The 21,821-nt window shown below is 32.2% G+C and overlaps 3 protein-coding genes across 5 annotated transcripts in view; all 3 read left to right on the top strand.

The window, feature by feature from the left end:
- LOC108754545 (aryl hydrocarbon receptor nuclear translocator-like protein 1) overlaps positions 1–1,881 on the top strand; it is a 29,017-nt gene extending 27,136 nt beyond the window's left edge. For 2 of the 3 annotated variants that reach the window (XM_018496946.1, XM_018496945.1), the window contains exons 14-15: positions 78–231; positions 536–1,881. In XM_018496946.1, coding sequence (XP_018352448.1) covers positions 78–231; positions 536–720 — 339 coding nt within the window. In that variant the 3' untranslated portion in view covers positions 721–1,881. Of the gene's footprint in view, positions 1–77; positions 269–535 lie in introns of all 3 variants that reach the window. The other variant, XM_018496948.1, reaches the window with a different exon arrangement.
- Positions 1,882–4,538: 2,657 nt separating this feature from the next.
- Positions 4,539–8,821, top strand: LOC108754425 (gastrulation defective protein 1 homolog). The gene is made up of 2 exons (XM_018496686.1): positions 4,539–5,120; positions 7,112–8,821. The coding sequence occupies exons 1-2, from the start codon at positions 4,698–4,700 to the stop codon at positions 8,666–8,668; spliced, it is 1,980 nt and encodes a 659-aa protein (XP_018352188.1). The 5' UTR covers positions 4,539–4,697; the 3' UTR covers positions 8,669–8,821.
- Positions 8,822–9,825: 1,004 nt separating this feature from the next.
- Positions 9,826–15,328, top strand: LOC108754587 (putative uncharacterized protein DDB_G0282133). Its single transcript, XM_018497025.1, has 3 exons — positions 9,826–10,188; positions 10,571–10,771; positions 11,207–15,328. Exons 1-3 carry the CDS (start codon positions 10,077–10,079, stop codon positions 15,256–15,258), a joined length of 4,365 nt encoding a protein of 1,454 aa, XP_018352527.1. The 5' UTR covers positions 9,826–10,076; the 3' UTR covers positions 15,259–15,328.
- The last annotated feature ends 6,493 nt before the right edge of the window (positions 15,329–21,821 follow it).

Genomic DNA, 21,821 nt, shown 5'->3' with positions numbered 1-21,821 from the left:
TGAATTTAAAACTGATTACTGATTGTCTGAATTTAGCTTTGACTAACTGGTTTTTAATTATTTATCTTTGATTAAAGTCGCAAATGATCACGACGACGGCATCGCCAGAGAGAATACCTGACATTTCTCAGCCGAGTGGTATCGGCAGCGACAACAGCAGCAGCAATCCCACGTCGACGTTCAACCACGTAGCGAACAACGTGCAGCTCAACAGCATCGCGAATGACCAAGGTCATAGCTATTACTGTCTCTAAGGAGTCATTTCTTGGTGTGTAGTGTGTTCGCCAAAATTATTCAGAGAGAAAAAGAAGTAGAGAGCAAACCTCTCTCTCTCTCACGAGGAAAAGAGTTTCGTTAGCACGCGTGTGAGAACAATTTGACTTACATAAGATTTCCCTTCGTGCGAGAGAGATTATTAAAGGCGAATTGATACTATGCAGAGTATAGCGTTGATTCTGTTTGCCAATATATGGTAGTTCAATCGCGTGTCAATATTAGCGATATCACGCACAACCTAACATTCGCCTACTTTCAGGAGCGTCACCAGATGACGACATGATGGACATGATTGGCGGCACCACGATTAATGAATCACCAAATCCGATCCCGTCCGACGGCAACGACGAGGCAGCGATGGCTGTCATCATGAGCCTGCTGGAGGCGGATGCGGGTCTGGGCGGTCCAGTGGATTTTTCCGGATTGCCATGGCCGTTGCCATAATGCATGTGCACTTTAGTCTGCAATTTTAGAATACGGAGGAATGTTTCCTGGTCGAACGAAACGCGCTCGGAATGAATGAATGAGACTTGGTGCTGAAATGGTGCTTTTAAGATAGGATTTCATTAAGTTATGCGAACTATAGCTTCCAAACAAAACTTCTACATCGCAATCAATTACCTATCGTTCTTCATTGATATCGTGGATTCGTAGTCCTATATATATATGTTTATATGCTATCCCTGCCAGTAAATATTAACTAACAGTAACGTAACATTAATGTCATAATTTTACAGTCAACAATATAAATATATTATAACACATATTATACATAACAGTTACATTGTTGAGTAAAATTATAACGTTATTATGTGTTATTGTTAATTGGTATTTTTAAGAAGAAGCTGGACTTCCTCTATCTCTTGTCGTTGATTTTTCAAAAAAGCACTTTTGTGCGGTGAAATAATTTGCGTTTACATCAGCGAGAAACAAGTGAAGATTGACGAACGCTCTCAGAGATTACAGTGATGTGACAATAGTGTGGACAATAACGTGTGAATTTTTTTTTTAAAGAGCATCTTTCCTTCAATACAGCCTCTCTATAAGGATAAGAACTTTCAGAAAATGAATTTCGAAAAATCAGTCTCTTAAAGAGGTATACATAGGGCGAGAGCTGAAATCCACCGATTACACAACGAGTGTATATAATTACTCGTCGTCTCAATAATCGAATGCGAATAACTATTCTAGTGTTAAATTGACGTTATACGTGTAAATACGTAGGCATGCGTCGCATTGCATGCGCGATATGCCGTTTAAGTGTACCTAATTAAATAAAATCGTAGGAATATCTGTATATGCAAAGAAAATAAATTTTAACTCGATGAACGTACGGAACAAGCAAAGTTTACCTGTTATGTGTGCAAATATGAATTTCCAAATGCATTATCTATTAGAATATATCAGTAACTGAATTATACGATTCGCTGCAATTTAGCATTCCTATATATATTTCATTTCGCCATAACGTCTCAAATCTATGCAAAAATATTATAGTAATATTTTTTAAGAGAGACACGAGTGAAATGTGGTAAGATAGGAATTAATGTAAATAACATGACATACTGCTGTAATTTATTGTTCGATATTAAAAAAGAAATAACAAATATTTATAAGATATCTTGGTATCTTACATTTGGTATAAATAAATGATGATAAATCTCTTGTGTATGAATTTGAGCTAATTGCTGTGAAAACTTCTTTCCTAATACAGTCTCAAGATATACGATATTTTGAAATGGAGGAAGTCTGTTGTATTCTCAAAGAGTTGAAGTTAAAATACGCTTTAGGTCATCAATTAAAATTTCTATTAAAAAAACAAAACAGACTGAAACATGGTAACAAATTCGTATTTAAGGAGTTAAGTTCACGATCGAATTAAGAGAAAGAGTGTATTTTTTTTTAATGTAACATATTACGTTTTCTACATTAATTGCTATTAATGTATGAGCTCTCAGGTGAAAAATTTTTTTATATACAAAAACGTGAAAGAGATTATTATTATTATTTATATCAATGTGTACTAATGAGAAAATTTCAAGTATAATATGTACTCCGATATGCAATGATTTATCAATATTCAGATAAATCGTCTAGATATTAACATCTAGATATTAATATCTTCTAAGTACAAAATCGTTGTTAGATGTTTAATAAAAAAAATTCCTCATAACTGCAAATACCGCAATCTATAAATAATTGTTTTTTGGATACGTTATTCTTCTAAATTATTTGAAGAAATATTGACATTTGATACAATATGCTTCTTATATGTATGTTGCTCTTCTTCATATTTAATATAGAGAATGGTATATTTCCTGTATTGTATTAACTCTTTTCTTCTCTTCTGTCTTTAATAATACAAATTTTTTAAAATTTCTTTACATATTTCTTCTTTTTCGTCCGTTTTAATAATACTAATAGAATGGAATTTTCTCTCTTCACACCTTTACATAACTCTGTATATTCATCTAAAATTATATCATTACTAAGTAGCGATTTTTTTTATGTTTTCTTGCTTTTTTATGTTTTCTAGAGACTATCAGTGAAAAATGTAAAAAAGTCCATCAGAGCCTACATCAGCTATTCGGATGCACAAAAATTCTTTATTTTTCGTGTGAATGTAACAAAACAAATAAAATATAATATAGCGATTCAACCCTTCAATTCGGGTTTCCTTATCAATATAAAATATAAATCGAAATTACATAAGTAACACAAATTCCAAGTTAATGATTTCCGACAAATTAGTTTGTTCTTCTTTATCCAAATGCCAAATTAGCTATGTAATGAATAGCTCAATGATTACATTATACAAAATTATTACATTATACAATAATAATATAAAACTTACATAAAGAAAAACCGAGGTCATATGCATTGCGTCACTACGTAGAATCACATCGCTCATCAAATTGTGAGATTTGCTGTGCAGTCATTCAAAAGAAGCATAAAACGAAAATTAGAGAACCATTAAAATCACTTGTCCGATCAATTTTCGATTATATCCATTTACATGTAAGCGTTTTCTCGCGGCTTCACGAAAAGGGCTTGTAGTGTCGACAGTCAGAGATATAATGAGAGTCAAAATAATAAAATCAAGTTATTGAAATAAAAATAAAACTAAGACCAAAAGAGGGTAATACCAACGTCACAATTCAGTAAACAAATTCATATATAGGTCCAAAGAATACGCATCATTCTGTAAAGTCAAACTCTGTTTCTGTTTTATATGCATCGCTTCCGAAATCAATCTTTTATTAAGTACTTTTTCTTCGTCTAATATCTTGACATTTTCCCAATCAAAATCATGCTAATGACTGATTCTGTGTTCTGTTATTACAGAATGCACGGTATGTGTATTTTGTGCACTAGGATAATTGCGCAATATTGTCCAAGGCCTTCTTATTCATAATATTTGCAAAATAATATATTAGTTATTATATATATTTTCTCAAAATGCAAGCAAAATATTTTAGATAATAGTAAGATGAATCAATTGATGTAAAAAAATATCTGTTGCTTTTCAAAAAAATTATGCAATTCACACATTTGCGCAACACTTTTTTATTTGATTAACCTAATATTGATAAAAAATCATACGGTCGTATTACCGACTGTTATCGATGATTGCGAATTAATAACAGGTATATATAATCACCGACGATTATTATTGAGTTTTAAATATATCCACTAAACTAATAAATCATACAATTAGTACAATATTTTCAGTTTTTAACTCTTAATTACTTCAATATTCACAAGGACGCCAACTCTCCTAAGAATGTCAGTCTTTAATAGTATTTCGTCGGTGATATAACACAGATTTTTACATAGATACTAAATTGACATTTTTTAATAGCGCGCACTAATTCTAAATATGGCGGTGTTCACTTGAGTACTTTTACAATTTGACTACCGCGCTAGTCGGCAACAGTGATGCGCTGTCATGAAAAATAACCCAGATCCTCATGCAACAGCGCTTTGACATCGAACGATGATTGGTGAAAATGGGGGGTAAATTTTACTCCACAACCTTTTCACCAATCAGCGCTCTCTATTAAAGCGCTGTTGTCTATATGAGGATCTGGACTTATTCTCACACGGAAATGTTTGCGCATGCGTATTGCGCCGATATGATGTAAAAGCAGCCAATAGGAAATTGTAACAGCATCTTACGCATGCGCACGAATAATTCCCACGAAAATTTCTTAGGCTTCTCTCTCGTCTCTCTCGTTACTCACTTCACGTAGAGATCATAAACGAGTCGTATGTATGTACTGTCATAAGTTGAGAATATACGATTATTTGACGATTGAGACGAAATTGTTTGTTTTATTACAAGTTGTACTGTACGTCATATAAGTAGAAATATCGTATGTGGATTTAATTTTTACTACCAGTCGCTGTTGTTCAGCAAGATGATTTCGAAGAAGACCATAACCTTCGGCAAGATAAGCGCCAATTTAGATAAACCGATATCCGAGGCATCCTTCGAAACTTCTAGTTCCGGATTTGGCATTTTCGGCAAGAAACGCGAAGAAAATAATGTGAAGAAAATGGACGAAATCAGGCCGGAGGACGAGGAGGAAACTCGGAGTATACAGAAGTTGATGGGCATCACGGGCTTCGGTAAGAAAGCCAAGTCTTTCGATGTGCAGGAGATGATGGAGAATATCACCAAGACTATCAACAGCAATAAAGCAAGCACGGTCGAACAAGAAAAATTCGACGAAGTTGCAGAATCCAAAAAGGACGCGCTGGACGACGATGACGACGATTTTATTGGTCCTCCAATACCTTCGTCACCTGTTACTTCAGATGCAATCAAAGATTTAAAGGAGGTAAGAATTTTTTGTAATTATTTTTTAGAAATTTTATATAAATTTTTTAGACTTTTTCAGAATTTTTATATAATTTTATAAATTTTTAGAAAATATTTGAATTTTTTAAGTATGATTTGGAACTTCTTATAAGAAATAATAAATAAAATGCCAATTTGAGCCGACACTAGTTATTAGTGTATTTTAATATCATTTATTCAAAGTGAATATTAAACATATACGTTTCGACCTACGATCAAGATCCTCTTCAGTACAATACAAAAAAATATATTAACAAAATTATATAATAAGTGCATATGAGTATAAACTAATAACATAAAAAGCGAGAAAAACGTGGTGATGTCCCAGTTAATCTTGATCATTAAATTATTAAGTTAACTATTGAAAGAAAAATATTTTTTGTTTAAAAACGACCGATCCAAAAGGTTAAAAATAATTTAAAAAATGCTAATATGAGATTATACGTGAAAAAAGATAAAAAAACTTACATGACTGTCAAGATTGAACTGTTTTTATAAGATTTGTTGTACATGTTCCATTAAACTGTTTCATTTACTGTGTAATACAAATGTAAATAAATTAAAAAGTTAATATAAATAACAGTAAAAATCCAACTTTAGTTCACTTACATGAAACAAAATTTAAAGATATTAGACACGACATAACTGTTTGGTAGACAGATGTAAAATGAAAATTAAGAGAAACAGTGGACAACAGAACTTCTGCTTTAGCAGAAATTGTCAAATTTGAGACTTTTTTAGTCAAAAAATAGCTATTAACTGTAGAGCTGTTTGCTAGAGGTAAACTCTTATTAATGATCTTATGTAGGAAAGATGCTAAATTATAGAGTGGACTTCCAATCGATGAAACTATAACCTTCAATGGACATCTAATTTTGTGGATCTTAGGTAAACCATAAACTAGTGGTAAAATTAGTGTGGTACAATTTAAATTGTTATAATTATAGTCCGAAAGGTATCCATAATGCTTTCAGCTCTTCAATAATAATTTTAATTCAGTAATAATTTTATTTACTAGATTACGTCTTAAATTTTCATATAGATATTAGAGTCTGTGAATAACAATTCTATTTTATGTATGTGTGTACTCCATGTTTATCTAGTGCCACAACTACATTGCTTTTGTCCGCTCGTGTGAAAATAATGTTAGGATTGTCATTAAAAAAGCTTTTGTTGATACAAGGAGAGACAGAATGTCATTTTCAATATTGGTACATTTAGAAACATGCTTTATGTTTTTTAGTAATATTTTATTTCTCATTTCAGTAATTTTAGGAATTTTAAGTCTCATAAAATTATATTCAATGTGTTTAACAAAGTCAATAATAATATTTATTATATTATAATTAGGAAGAGAAAAATTTTCACCTAATTGCAATAATGATTGTACTTCTTTAGGTATTAAAATACTGCTGAGATTTTTTAATCAATGATCATCTCAGTAATTTTATTACTGAGTAATTTTATTATAGAAAATTATTAAAAATATTGAAAGGAAGAATATTTATGATACTTAAATTTAAATAACATAATTCATGTTGAAGAAATCTACGAAAATTAAAGGCGTCTGAAAGTTCCAATCTTATAAGAAAGTTAATATGTTTTTTAATATTCGCTTTGATTTTATTGTTTCTCATAAAAAATTAATTCAATTCTTCTTGAAATATATTGTTGAACATGAAAATCTAAAAAATACATATTTTAACAATATATTTCAAGGAGGATCAAATCAGACAGTTGTGATAGATATCTCTTGTTAGATTTCCTACGAAACTTTATATCTTTTTTAGAATTTTTCATATGTGCGAATTTTCAAACATTTTATAATTTCTAAGATTTTTTATTGTATAATTTCTGAAGAAAACTTATAAAATCTGAAAAAGTTTAAATTATTTTTAAAAAATCTTTATAAATTTAAAATACAACAAATATTAAAAATATAAACTAACATGAGAAATTTTTTTACCTTAGAGCAAGAAAAACGTCGACGATGACGATGATGACGACGATGACGATGATGACGATGACAAAGAATCATCGGATTCCGAGGAGGAAGAAGAAATAACATTAAGGGACAAGATTCCTTGTTCGCATGAAGTCTCAATGACTCATGGCACTAAAGCGATAATTGCCATCGCTGCGGATCCGTCCGGAGCTCGATTAGCGTCTGGATCCGTCGACTACGACGTTTGTTTCTGGGATTTCGCTGGTATGGACACATCCATGAAGAGTTTCAGGACCTTGCAGCCCTGTGAGAATCATCCCATCAAGTGCTTGCAGTATTCCATGACTGGGGACGTGATATTGGTGATCTCAGGAGCGGCGCAGGCGAAGGTCTTGGATCGGGATGGCTTTGAGAAATGCGAGACCGTCAAGGGTGATCAATACATTACGGACATGGCGCGTACAAAAGGCCATACCGCTAGTCTGAACAGTGGCTGTTGGCATCCGTTCATCAAAGAGGAATATCTGACCTGCTCTCAGGACAGTACCTGCCGAATATGGAATTTATATAGGCCACGCTCGCACAAGAACCTAATAAAGTGTAGAGCCCAAAACGGCGTGAAGACTATTCCCACGACGTGCGCCTACAGCCGGGAAGGCGCGGCTGTTGCGTGCGGCTGCATAGACGGCTCAATTCAGATGTGGGATCATAGGAAGAATTTTGTGAATCCGTCCCTCGTGTTACGAGGCGCGCACGCACAATCTAGTGAGATATCGAGCTTGAGTTTTGCGTACCTCGGACAAATGCTGGCAAGCAGAGCTTGCGACGACACTCTGAAACTGTGGGATTTAAGGGCGTTCAAAGCACCAGTATTCGAAGCTAAGGAACTATACTCACGTTATGATACCACGGATTGTATGTTCAGTCCGGATGACTCGATGATCGTCACGGGAGAATCTCTAAATAAGGGAAAGACGACCGGCAGGGTACTGTTTTACGACAGTAAGACGTTTGATCTAGTCAGAGAAATCCCCGTGACAAATTCACACGTAATAAAAACTCTATGGCATCCGAAATTGAATCAGGTATTTGTCGGCTGCGGCAATGGCACAGTCAAAGCGTATTACGATTCCAAGAAGAGTTTAAGGGGCGCCAAACTGTGCGTCGTCAAGACGCACATGAAACAGAAGCACATTGAGATAATGTCCACTCAGCAAATCATAACGCCTCATGCGCTTCCTCTGTTCCGCCAAGATAGGCCCAAGTCGGTTCGCAAGCAGATGGAGAAGGACAGGCTCGATCCAGTGAAATCGAGGCGTCCAGATCTGCCTATCACTTCTGGGCAGGGTGGTAGAGTAGCATCCTCCGGAGGAACCCTTAGTTCTTATGTCATACGCAATCTTGGATTGAGCAAACGGATAGAGGACGATCAGGATCCCAGGGAAGCTATTCTGAAGTATGCAAAAATAGCTGAGGAAGAACCATACTGGATCGCACCCGCTTACAAGAGGACACAGCCGACAACGATTTTTCAAAGCGATGATCAAGATAGCGGGCCGAGTAATAAGAAACAAAAAACATAGATTTTTCTAATCTTAAGAAAACTTGGACGTATATTTATCTTATATATCAGCATTGTGTAATTATGTATCTATGTACAGTATATATAGCGAATTAATGTAATGTAAAAGAGAATGTAATTTTGTTATGAATATGCTATGTGATTATATTGTACATCCGACATACATATAGCGAATTAATGTAATGTGAAGGAGAATGTAATTTTGTTATGAATATGTTATGTGATTATTTTGTACATTTTATTTTTATTTATATCTTACTCATTTAATAGATTTAATTTCATTAATCGCATATAAATTTTTAATTTGTATGATCAAATGACTCATATCTGATAAATATTTATTACATGTATGTTTTCTATGTGTTTTTATAAATGAAATATAAAATACAAAAAAAATATTATCTATTATAATAGAAATAATACATGTAACAATCTATTATTACATTTGAATAAAGTTCACAAAATTGTTCAGTTTTTGGAAACTATTAGCTATATGTATCTTATTGAAAAGCGAATCGGTTTTTTCCTACAACTATTGCTTAAAAATTACACATACAAATAATTTCAAAAATTATATGAAAATATATTTGACCTAATATATATGTTTACTATACTAATTATAGTACTTATTTCCGATCTCACACCTTACGTGCTCGACCACGCCAATTTCTTGCGGATCGAACATAACACGAATGGAAAATCATAATTAATCTCTCATCGCGTTTTGACATGATTTATAATATTCTGGATTAATGGGAGAGGTATATGATTATTACAATTTACTAAAATTTATATGTTATCTAGAATGTTTCCATGCTCCCATATCTCTTGATATACGCCTGACGTCGAGACTATCGACAGCCGGGAGGCCGAGAAAACATATTTCGGTCACTCGACCGGCTCGACGCTTGCTTGAATGACAGCAAGGTTCTCTCTCATTCTCAGCGCGCCGACAAGGCAAGCAATAAGAACGTCGTGCAAAAAGGACAGAGCGATATAGTCGGCACGCTTCTAACTAACCAAGTTACACGGACACGGGCTCATGCTCATGTGTCATCGTTTGCGCTAGGCCGCTGATCAGTGGCGCTGATCACGTGCTGTAAGCGGTTCGGAATTCGCATTACTGAGACAGCCTATGATCACGTGATCCGGCATGAACCTAACTTCGTATAGTCTAATCCAACAATTTAACATTCAACGTGGAAATCGGATTTAAAATTTGCGACGCCATTCGAATGGTTGGAGATAATATTTGCGCAGGTTTTCGCAATATGACGATAAAATAGTTATACGAGTCGTAGCTGTAAAATCTCAAGCATTCTCGAATGGGTTTTGAGTTGTATATATATAACCACATAAATATAACCTAGTTATTTTCCATTGTGTACAATACGCTTCTTCACAAAAACATGGCCAAAAGAAAATCCTTAAATCGTGTATCCCGACGATACTCCAAACGTAGATCCATCGACTCCTTGGGTTCTGGACATCTCGATCCTGATACATTCATCGTGGATGAAGGTAGGAATATCTTTACTTCATCATTTCGCTCATTTGCTATACGACATAACTAAAAAAAATTATCATTTTTTTCGTTGCTTGCAGAAGAGAACAGAAAATAAACATTTTAAAAGAACATACTTTTATTTTACTACAATTATAATTATTACGTTTATTTTATATATTATTATTGTGAATTATTACATTGAAATTATATTCCAAATTTAGTATTGTAACATTTTAATAACTTCAAATGTTGAAATTGATTTTCTGAAAATTTTATTTCTTAAATTATGTTATTATACCAAATAAGCGATTTCGTTTTAGGACATTACCTTTGTTACAGAAAAATTAAAAGTCGAAGAGGTTTTAATGTAATTTTAACATATTCTTCTTTCTGCAGAACAAACATTTTGGTGGAATAACTTGGAAGAAAATACATTCCCTCCACATTCCATGATTTACAGTGAAAATGAAACGCCTAAAATGCTGAATGCTAATTCGAGGATTGATTCTAGCCAAGGTTCTGATCCTACAGAATGGTGGAAAAATTTGGACTCTGATTCTGAATCCATTGCTTCAAGAAGGTCGAGGCGTAGTGCAGGTATAAATAGAATATTTAATTTATTCTTTTTAGTTTTCTTGAACTTCTTTTATGGTTTAGTTTTTTTCTTTTTTTCTTTTCAAGTTGAAGAGTAAAAAAGAAAAGTGAATTGTGCAAAAAGTCAGCTAAAAGAATAAATCTTTCAACTCTCTGTCTGCAATTTGAATCTTTTTTGATGCAAGCGAAATTTCACTCAGATTTCTCCAAATTGAAACAGGACAGAGTTCTGTACCTCCTCTTAAAATATCTTCTTAAAAAACTTTGATAATGTAATAGAGGTGTTAAAAAATAATCTTGAACTTTTTCACATTTTTTGAAAAACTAGAACAGTAAAAAGAACTTTGGTTGATTGGAGGAAGTAAAACTATTATATGATTGCAGATGGAGTTTGCATTATAGATATTGTAGTACTTATAAGATATATTATTATTTTAGCAATAGTTAAAAGTCGTATATTGCAAACTTCGACTGATACATCTGAGTCAGAGAAAGAGCTCAATTTAAGAAAAAAGAAGGTTCATTTAAAAGCAAGTAATAGGAAGAGTATCAACAATGTTTTTGCAAGTGTTTTGAATGATACCGAGACAACTACGCCATTACATATTGATTCAGATAGTGAATCTTTACAAGGAAGATCGCAGGAGAATGAAGAGGATAATAATTCGAGTTCGACTTCGAAGATTTTGAAATCAAAACCAAGTATTTTTAAAACAAGAAGAGGTGGAGATGGTATGAAAGATCAGAACGCTTTTCAGGATGTACTAACGGAAAATAATGTTTTGAATGCCAGCACTGCGAAAACATCAGTCGCATTTGAAAAGAAATCTTCGCAGCGTTCGATGCACCGGAATATTAATACGAGTAAAGATCATATTGACGATCAAAGAAAATCAATAAGAGCGCTAGAGGATATTGAAACTGGTTCCTTACTTCCAAACGTTGAGAAGGCAGTGTCTGAGAATAATGTTGAGATTGAAAGTAGCGATGAAAGTATCGTTATACATCGTCAACGTTTAAAATTTAAGTCTCGCTTTATGCAGCAAGCGCGGAAAAACATAGAAAAAAATGCTTTTGCAGATGTTCTAGTTGATGATTTTAGTAACGCAAATTCGTCTACATCCAATTCAAATAAGGAAGAAAATATTCATAGATCTTTAATGTCACGATCATCTTTAAAAAAATCTAATGCCAACAGCAATATGCCTAAAAGTTCACCAATTCGTAAAAGTCCAAGATTGTCTTTAAATATATCTAAAAAGCAGCAGTTAGATGTATCGGTAGAAGATAAAGATAATATTGAATCAAGTTTAAGCAGCTCATCCTTGGATAACGATGAATCTCGCGGAATAAAAAGGTCCGTATTTTTGAAGCCAAAATTAAGAATTCTAAAACATATCCGTAAGCACTCAACTAATCCGTTCGAAGAAATTTTGAAGCAAGATAATATCAGTGATAGAAGTAATGTTTCACTTGAAGATAATCGTGCTTCTTCTGAGCGAGAAACTACAACAAGTATTAATCAGAAACGTGAAGCAACACAGAAAAATCCACAATCAGAAAAGAGTAGTGCTACAAATGAAGAAAATTCTTATGAAATATCTCTCGAGCTGTCGTCAAACGTCGAGAAAAGTCGATCTAAGGAATCTAATATATTATTGGAAGATGAGAATACACTATTAGAAAATAATGGTCTCAATAATGCATCAAAATCAGTTTCTCGAAAGAGTGTAATAGATAACTCATCAGAAGAAAAAATTTCCAACCTCAAGTTCATTAAGGAAAAAACTTTGAAGGAATCCGTACATGCAAATGCAACGTCCGGCGATAGATTAAGTACTAATAAGCTAGTAATACAAGATGCAAGTGACGATTCACATACTGGCATATATGTAGAACGCGATGTAAGTACAGCTGAATCAAGTTCTGATAAGGAATTTGGTTTGACGCGTAACAGTTTAAGAATTCGGTCTGAAACACCTGTGAATATAGAAGTACATGAAGCTAATGATAATTTACACAATGATGTAAACAGAGAACATGATTCAAGTACGCTCAAACGATCGTCTAAAATAACCCCTAGTAAGGAAGCTCGTTTGACGCGTAATAGTTTAAGAAATCGATCTGAAACACCTGTAAATATAGAAGTACATGAAGCTAATGATAATTTACACAATGATGTAAACAGAGAACATGATTCAAGTACGCTCAAACGATCGTCTAAAATAACCCCTAGTAAGGAAGCTCGTTTGACGCGTAATAGTTTAAGAATTCGGTCTGAAACACCTGTGAATATAGAAGTACATGAAGCTAATGATAATTTACTCAATGATGTAGACAGAGAACATGGTTCAAGTACGCTCAAACGGTCGTCTAAATTAACCCCTAGTAAGGAAGCTCGTTTGACGCGTAATAGTTTAAGAATTCGGTCTGAAACACCTGTGAATATAGAAGTACATGAAGCTAATGATAATTTACACAATGATGCAAATAGAGAACATGATTCAAGTACGTTCAAACGATCGTCTAAACTAACCCCTAGTAAGGAAGCTCGTTTGACGCGTAATAGTTTAAGAATTCGGTCTGAAACATTAAAGCCTGCGAATATAAAAGAGCATGAAGATATTAATAATTCGCGCAATAGTACAAATAGTGAACATGATTCAAGTACGCTTAAACGATCGTTTAAATTAACTCCTAGTAAGGAAACTCGTTTGACGCGTAACAGTTTAAGAATTCGGTCTGAAACACCTGTGAATATAGAAGTACGTGAAGCTAATGATAATTTACACAATGATGTAAACAGAGAACATGATTCAAGTACGCTCAAACGATCGTCTAAAATAACCCCTGGTAAGGAAGTTCGTTTGACGCGTAATAGTTTAAGAAATCGATCTGAAACATCAAAGCCTACGAATATAGAAGTACATGAAGATATTAATAATTCGCGCAATGATGCAAATAGTGAACACGATTCAAATATACTTAAACGATTGTCCAAATCAAACCCTAGTAAGGAAGGTCATTTGACGCGTAACAGTTCAAGAAATCAATCTGAAATATTGAAATCTATGAATAAAAATACGGAAGTCTCTAAGCGGTCTATGAATTTTATTTCCAATAATGATGAAGACTATAATATAAATGTTGACTCGGAATCAACTACAGATAGTACAGTGTATCTAATAACGAGAGCAGATGTAGAACCTGAAGTTAACACAAATATAAGAATACAGAAAAGCACTAGTTTATCAACTGAAAAAGAAATAACTGATGACGAAAATGCAGAGCCTGCGACGCAAACAATTCAACGAAATTCCTCATCGACAAAGTCTGCAACAAATAATAAAGTAAATCAATCTAAAATACCGAAACCTACGAGTAAAAATATAGAAGCCTCTAAGCGATCTACAAACTTCGCCGATATTGAAGAAGACAATAATATAAATGCAGATTCAGAAACAAGTGATAGTATATCGCATGTAACGAGAGCAGATATACATTCTAAAGATAACACAAATAAAGGAATACAGAAAAGCACTATTTTATCAACTGAAAAAGAAATAATTGGTGATGAAAATGCAGAACCTACGATACAAACAATTCAACGAAATTCTTTGACGGAACCTGGAACAAGTAAAACAATAAATCGGCAAAGCATACAGAATTCAAATAGGACCAGCATTAAGGACAGAGAAATTGCACATAGACAAAAAAGTTTGGGCAAGTCTCAAAACTATCGCAATACGCCGACTAAATCGTCAAGTAAAGATATTTCTTCCAATAAGCAAAGTTCATCTAAGACAGTGAAAAAAATAGATGATTTTTTCATCAAAGTAAAAGAAACTTCGACGAAACAACTAAGCGAACGCGCGCAAAAGTCGCAAGTCTTCGACAATGAGAAAATGAAGAAGATTAAAATGGAATTGGAGAAGCTAAAGAGTCGCGAGATGGCTACGATGAAAAGAAACTCGATCGATAAGAAAGCATCTGCAGTACAAAAAGAAAGAGTAAAATTTGATATACCTAAACAAAATACAAAGAAGAAGAAGCCGCTCATGAATTCTACGAAAGTAGTGGATAAGGCATTTCTAGTATATGGAAAAGTATATAGGGCACCAAGACTTCCTCGTCCGAAACATTGGGCTACAGATCGTCTTTACAAGTTTCTGTGGAAACGCTTGGAGCCAAAGTACAAACTAGCCACGAGAGTAAGGTCCGAAAAATTCGTGCAGGAATTAGCTACGATAGTAACTATTATTGAGCGTCGTAAGAATTATGAAAATTATAAGACCGAATTAAAGGCTCTGATGAAGGAAATGGCTCGTTTGAAACTTATCAATACTCGTATGGACTTTTATCATTTCTGCCAGGATTATTTACCATATGAGTTTCGTGTTAAAGTTATACCTATGTCATTACCCGGCAATGAAAGAAATATTCCCTTCAATTCAAAAAATTTGCACACTCCTTTACTTGATACCGAATGAGTAATCGTTGAAAATGTAATTACAATACGATAGAATATATTAATTGTTTATTTAAGCTATGCGTGTATAGCGTGGGTGATTTCATTCTTTGAATGTTCATACATGTATTCAATAAAAATTAATATTATTTCGTTACTTAACACATATATAATTGATAATATATATTTTTGATGAATACAAGTAAATAGAGTTGAAAGGTATTGATGTTATATATAATCTATAAAAAATTTATGTAAATTAGAATACGATTTTATGAAATAATATTAAGAAGACATGTAAATTAGAATATATGATTTCATTAAACAATATTTTGATATTAATCAATAAAAGAATTTTTGCAGCTTATATTCTCTTGATACTTCATCACTTTTTGATATTTTGTTATTTTGGAATTTTGAAAAATAAAATCAACTGCATCAGTTAATTTAACTTGGTCCTAATTAAACTTAAATTTAATTATAATCCCTTACCTTAAATGAAATTAAAAAAAATAAAATTAACGTTTTTAAAAATAGCATGAAGTTATATTATTTCTTTCTTCTTTTCTTTCTATTAATTCTTTTAATGAGTAACACTATGCTATTTTTTAAATCTTTAATTTTATTAATATAAATTAAATAATGTTGAATCAATCCATTAGAGATGAATCTATACGAATATAGATATTGGTGCGAAAAATAAATTTTTCATATCAATATCCTGTGTTTGGTTCTAAAAGGCATCATCTCATTGACTGATTAAATTTTATTTCTTATTGTGTATAATGTATATGTATAATATATGCATAATTTAAGATATATAATAATATGTACATGTATACAAACAGAAAGAAGAGGTAAAAATTATTTGCTAAATCAATATGTCAATAATTTAATGTACATAAATTGTAATGACAATTTATTAGTTGAAAATTTTATGTAGTTATAATTAACTATATAAAATTTTCAACTAATGGATATTAAATTGTTATAATTAAAATATAATGGATATTAAATTATTGATATATCGATTTATTGAACTATTCTCTTTTTCCATTTGTACGTATATATTACTGTATCTAAATGGTATCATCGAAATATAATACCTAAAAAACGATTCTAACTATAATATTAAAGATAACTTAAAATAAAATCTCAAAGACGTCATATAGAAGACTAAATATCTTAAAGATGTCATACGAATCTTTTCTGATAGTTTTATGAGATATCTTCGAAATTTTAAGACAATGTTCATACATGATTTCATAATGTTATAATTTTTTCTTTGTCGATATTTACACTATCATCTTTCTGTTGATACTCCGTTTGGCATATTCGAAATGTAAATCATTCCCACATCTTTGATACTTGATACTTTGATATTCGCACTTTAAGCGATCAGTATTGCGTGTTTATTTACTTATTCCGGTTTACGTACGCATCGTTTGCATAGCCGTGTTATATATAGACCTATTGTGATATCTCTGCGATTATAAATATCTCCCTAATCTCATTTACTCTGTACGACAATCTTTTTGCCCGTAAACATTTTTGTTTTTCCATGACGTTCACAACAGAAATTATGCTGCTTCATGACGCGGATGGATAGGACAACATTAGACAAATTGTCAAAGATCGAATATCTATAATGTGTAAAATTACAAATATTATTAAAGTCTTTCTCTTAGGAGTAATTTAATTTAATAAATTAAGATTTACAAATTCTTTCTAATAAATTTAATTAAATTAGAGCTAAGAAAATTTTTCGAACAATTTGAATTATTATATTTAATTTAATTTTTTAATTTAATTTACTTTGCGAAGCTCTGTGAAAAGACTACATGTTAACAGATAATAGATTATAATTATATTATTGTAGCTTTTCAAAAATATTGTGACGAATTGGAATAAAAAGTTCATGTTCCACATTGTAGAAAGAAATGTCTTTGGTGTTTTTAACATATTTAGAATTCACTGTCTTTATAATTTTAATAAAATTCTTTTTCAAAAGAATAATAAAGATAAATCAATTTTTTATTTATCTGCTTAAATAAAAAAAATTGATATATATTAATCGTCAATTAATCGACAGTTCTAGTGTTGAGCTCACTAAGTGCTAGCAATCATCAGTTCTAGTATTCTAATTATACAAGCAAATGTGTCACATTCGTTGCGTGCCATGACCATGACGCATCGATTTTTACAAATATTTGCGACAAATCGAATATCGCATTGACGTAATGGTGCTCATGCAATTCGTGACGCGTTTGATAACGAAATTCGATGATAAAACAAGTACCAGAAATATGTTTTGTTTCTAATTATTAAATAAATTTCAAATTTTCATTTTAATATCTATTAAAAATTTTTTTTTCAAAAGATATTTTTTTATAAAAGGTTAATTTTTTAAAAAGTTAATTGATCGCGAGATACATATTTACACACAAATGCAAATTTTATTTGGAGTCTAATCTCTATAATAGAATCTTCCTACTGATCACCTCGATTAAATTTATTTTTACCGGGCCGCAATATCTGAACGTGTATTTTTATTTTAATATTTATTTTTAATTTTTTTAATAATAGAAAAAAATTTTATTATCAAGTTGGAACAAAAGTTTGCAGTGCTTCACTTATACCATCTCTACAAATTTTTAAGAAATATTTTTTTAAAAATTTTGTAATTATACTATTCAATAGAACAAAGTCTCAGAATTTGTTTTTTAAATTGTGGTGCATTACACGATGATATTTTAACGATATTTTGAGTAATCAAAGTTAAATAAAATGCTCCTTTTATTTAATTTACAATGATTTAGTAACAAAAAATGTTGGGAATATTTAAAAAACGAGTTTTTTTTTTTCTAGGAAAAGCTTTAAGCTTTTACGTTAGAAAAATTTTCGTAATTTTTTGGATACTTGATAAACCCACAAAATGAGAAGAAAATTCCCCATTTTGTCTAACTCATAATTTTCTACATTTAAAAATTATCAAATTCACAGGAACTAAATAACATGGTAACATTTCGAAAGTAGAGATTTTTATTCTAAAAGCTCTTTTTTATAATTTAAATTTTGTTTATTTTTAACGAAGTTGCTTGAATTTTGAAGCAACGTTTACTTTTGTTCTAATTCAATACTTAATTCAATTTACATCCAGAAGGGAGTTGGTTTATTTTTATTTAATTTCTCTTAACCCCCCACATTATATCCATCCATATCTTCTATTAGTATATAATTAACTAAAATCCGCAGTTAAATTATATTGTTATTTTCTAAATCTTCTCTTAAAATTTATTTTATACGTTTATATTTCGAAAGATAATATTTCTTAAGGTTAGTTAATTGCGAAGCACACACATACGCATACACGCACACACACATATATGCATACAATGCAAACCTCGTTTGAAGTCTAATCCAGTCTAATCTTTATAATGGAACGGCCGCCTCAATTAGGCAGGACTTATTTTCGCCGAGCCGCGATGTTTGAGCGCGCATTTGTAGCCACGCGTCACCGCCACGCGCCGCTCGTTATACCCCGTCAGCGATGTCGATTGTTTCCCCTCAACCGCGCGAAAAAATGATTGCTCTAAGTCCGCGTCACCGAGCTGAACGCGTTGCAATAATTGCAACGCAGTGAGTGAATCACGAGTGAGAAGAGACGAGGGATTTACCTCCGCAGAATCTCGCGATCATTTTGCGTCAGTATTCGTGATGCGATACAACGTAATGCGAATTACGTAATTCGTTTGACGAACTAAACAGGAGATGAAGTACGCGAACGTATCATATTTTCGCTTGGGGACTTGGAAAGTCTGATTCATTTCCTTCACAATTTTTAAATTTTATCCAGACAAAGTCTAAAATTTCGGATCACGTCTCTAAGACTTGAGTCGACGTATTTCTTCTATTTGAAAACGTCAGCAACAATTTTCTTTATAAAGGAAAACTAAATCAATTTATCTACCAGTAATCCAATTTATTAAAGAGCATTGTTGAAAGAGTAATCTCTTGATTTACACATATAACATATAATGAATTATTGTCTTTTAGTACTAAATTGACCAACATTAACTTTTCGTATTATAAGCACTGAGCCTTTTTTGAACCATATTTTCTTTTCAAATTTCTTAGCACAAATTTCAATTTTTATTAAATAAAGATTTTAACGTTTGAGTTAAATGGCTATTTGGCAATGTAACAGACATGTTGAAAAGTAATTCTGAATTTTTCTTTAGATTTGAAAAAAGTAAAATTTAAGTGGTTCGTATCTTTATATTACTATTGATTTTTTTTTTCAAAAAATTGCTACATTACAAAATTTTTAATCCAAGTTTATGTATATTATCATGTTATAAATATTTAATTTACGCGCTAATATCCACAGTCTCGCGCAAGCATTTTATTTGTGTTTGATTTAGTTTTAGAACTACTATATAATATTACTACTTTATTTTATTTTTTTTTTAAATATGAATTAATTATAAAATATGAATTATAAATAACAACAAATAAAATATTTGTAAGAACATTGTTTAACATATTTTCTTTCTTTTTTATTTTTAATTCTATTTTTTATAAACTTTTAAATTCCGTCAAAAACCCGCAATAAAAAGCGTTACATTAATTAAAATCTTTATTTTCTAAAAATATTGTCATATATAAGCTACTTTACGAGTTTATTTCGTTTAATATTTGTTTCCATTCACTTTTAAAAAAATGTGATTAAATACATATTTACAATGTTCAAATACTAAATATCCGAAAATAATCAATAATATACAATACATTATTAAAAATAATAATTTAAATGGATATAAAAGCATCTCAGATAATTATTTACGTAAAAAAATTAGGTGACTACATTCGAGTTAAGACATCTTTTAGACATCTTATAAGACTTATGTTCCGATTTTTGGACTTTGTGTTGTTTGGCCAATGTCGCGAATATCAGGTTCTATCTGTTTACGATAAAATGTCTGTTCAATAGGACATAACCGTCAGCTCGAGCTATCGCAATCTCGGGAGAGATTTCTCGGAACCGCTGAATGATTAACTAACCGGAGTACATTCGCGATTGCAATTCCTTGATGGAGGGATCGAGATGGTGGAGGATCCTTTCACGATCGGCTCGCGGCAACGCACTCTCGTATGTTATGACAATTATGAGTTTTCCGTAGGGCCACTCGGGGGTGGCACGTGGCCTGACGACGTGCGTATCGGTGAAGCAAAGGGAGAGACACGCACGGCGCGTGCCGCCGCGTGAGAACGGCCGCGCTCACACGCGTCACACGCACACGACACGCGCACGTGTGTGCACGCAGTTGCGAGAGAAGGAGAGACAGAGAGAGAGAGAGAGAGAGAGAGAGAGATGAATAAAGCGCGTGGGCTCCCGGGATTTACTTGCGCTCTCGTACTCGACTTCTCGGTGAAGCATCGATTAAATTTCATTCACGTACGCTCGCTCGTCCATTTACGTTATCACTGTGGTCAAAGAATAATTTGTTATTTGGAGGCGTTTTTGTTAAAAAATGATTTTGTAATTATTAGGATATTTCACATAAATATAATATTTAATTCTAAAGGGCGTGCAAACTGTTCGTTTAAATCTATCAACAGTATTAATTACATTTTAATGAAACAAGAAGGAAAGAGATTATTTTAATGTCCATTTTTCGGATGTATTGTATTGTACAGTACATCTATTGTTGCGAATGAACATGAAAGAATTAATGATTGCGTTTAAAGGTCTCGGCGAAATGTTAAATTATTTAACCTCTCGATACAGGAATTGTTAATGGGTAAACCTTTTGACATTTCGAAATTAAAAAAAAAAAAATACTGAAAAATGGACAAACAGAAAATGAGAATTATTATAAAACGAATAAAACTCCTTAATCCTTTTTAATTAATAGAATAATAAACTGTATAAAATTATTGTCAAAAAACAACGTAGAGATGCATGAAAAATAAATCCATAGCAATTCGTTGAAATAATAAATGCGATATGTCGAGTTAAATAAAAATTTAACAAAAGCCCTAGTAAATAAATAAATCGGTACACGCTACACATTTTACATCGCATACATATATGATTCGCGTTTTATGCTCGAATATTTAACGACAGCGCGAAATTATTATGATAAAACGCCGACCGCAAAATGAATCGGCATTTATCGCCGTCCTTTAATATTTCATCTTTAATTTTCCTCCCCGGCGAATTCTCCCGTTTTACGTCTGACAATATCTAGCGAAACATTCTTCATATTTGCATATGGATACGTGTGGTAGTGCACGTGCGTACACGCGTACGCACGCGCCATGCCGACTCGTGCTTCGTCCTTATACTCTTTTCGCGTACTACAACGCGCGTTTACGCAGCACAGGTGTATAAATCGGAACTATTCGATAAGTAATTCATAAACAACGATAAATAATATGTACGGATAAACGAAAATTAATTAAATCTATGCGTTTAATTGGAATAATATTGAACTTTGAACCTTTAGACTTCTGATGTCGTCAAGCCACATTTTCTCAGATTTAATGTTACGTAATCGCCCGGAAAAAAATTGTTTTATA

Source organism: Trachymyrmex septentrionalis, unplaced genomic scaffold (genome assembly GCF_001594115.1).
Source record: "Trachymyrmex septentrionalis isolate Tsep2-gDNA-1 unplaced genomic scaffold, Tsep1.0 scaffold8, whole genome shotgun sequence".
In the NCBI taxonomy this organism is placed as follows: domain Eukaryota; kingdom Metazoa; phylum Arthropoda; class Insecta; order Hymenoptera; family Formicidae; genus Trachymyrmex; species Trachymyrmex septentrionalis.
The sequence above is the reverse complement of the archived record's forward strand: the minus strand, read 5'-3'. Positions and strand labels throughout refer to the sequence as shown.

Excerpts from the sequence above, each read along its gene's own strand:
- LOC108754425 (XM_018496686.1), top strand. The coding sequence starts at position 4,698 with ATGATTTCGAAGAAGACCATAACCTTCGGCAAGATAAGCGCCAATTTA. Across the intron at positions 5,121-7,111 it reads CAATCAAAGATTTAAAGGAG|AGCAAGAAAAACGTCGACGA; the intron begins GTAAGAATTTTT and ends TTTTTACCTTAG.
- LOC108754587 (XM_018497025.1), top strand. The coding sequence starts at position 10,077 with ATGGCCAAAAGAAAATCCTTAAATCGTGTATCCCGACGATACTCCAAA. Across the intron at positions 10,189-10,570 it reads TACATTCATCGTGGATGAAG|AACAAACATTTTGGTGGAAT; the intron begins GTAGGAATATCT and ends TTCTTTCTGCAG. Across the intron at positions 10,772-11,206 it reads AAGGTCGAGGCGTAGTGCAG|CAATAGTTAAAAGTCGTATA; the intron begins GTATAAATAGAA and ends TTATTATTTTAG.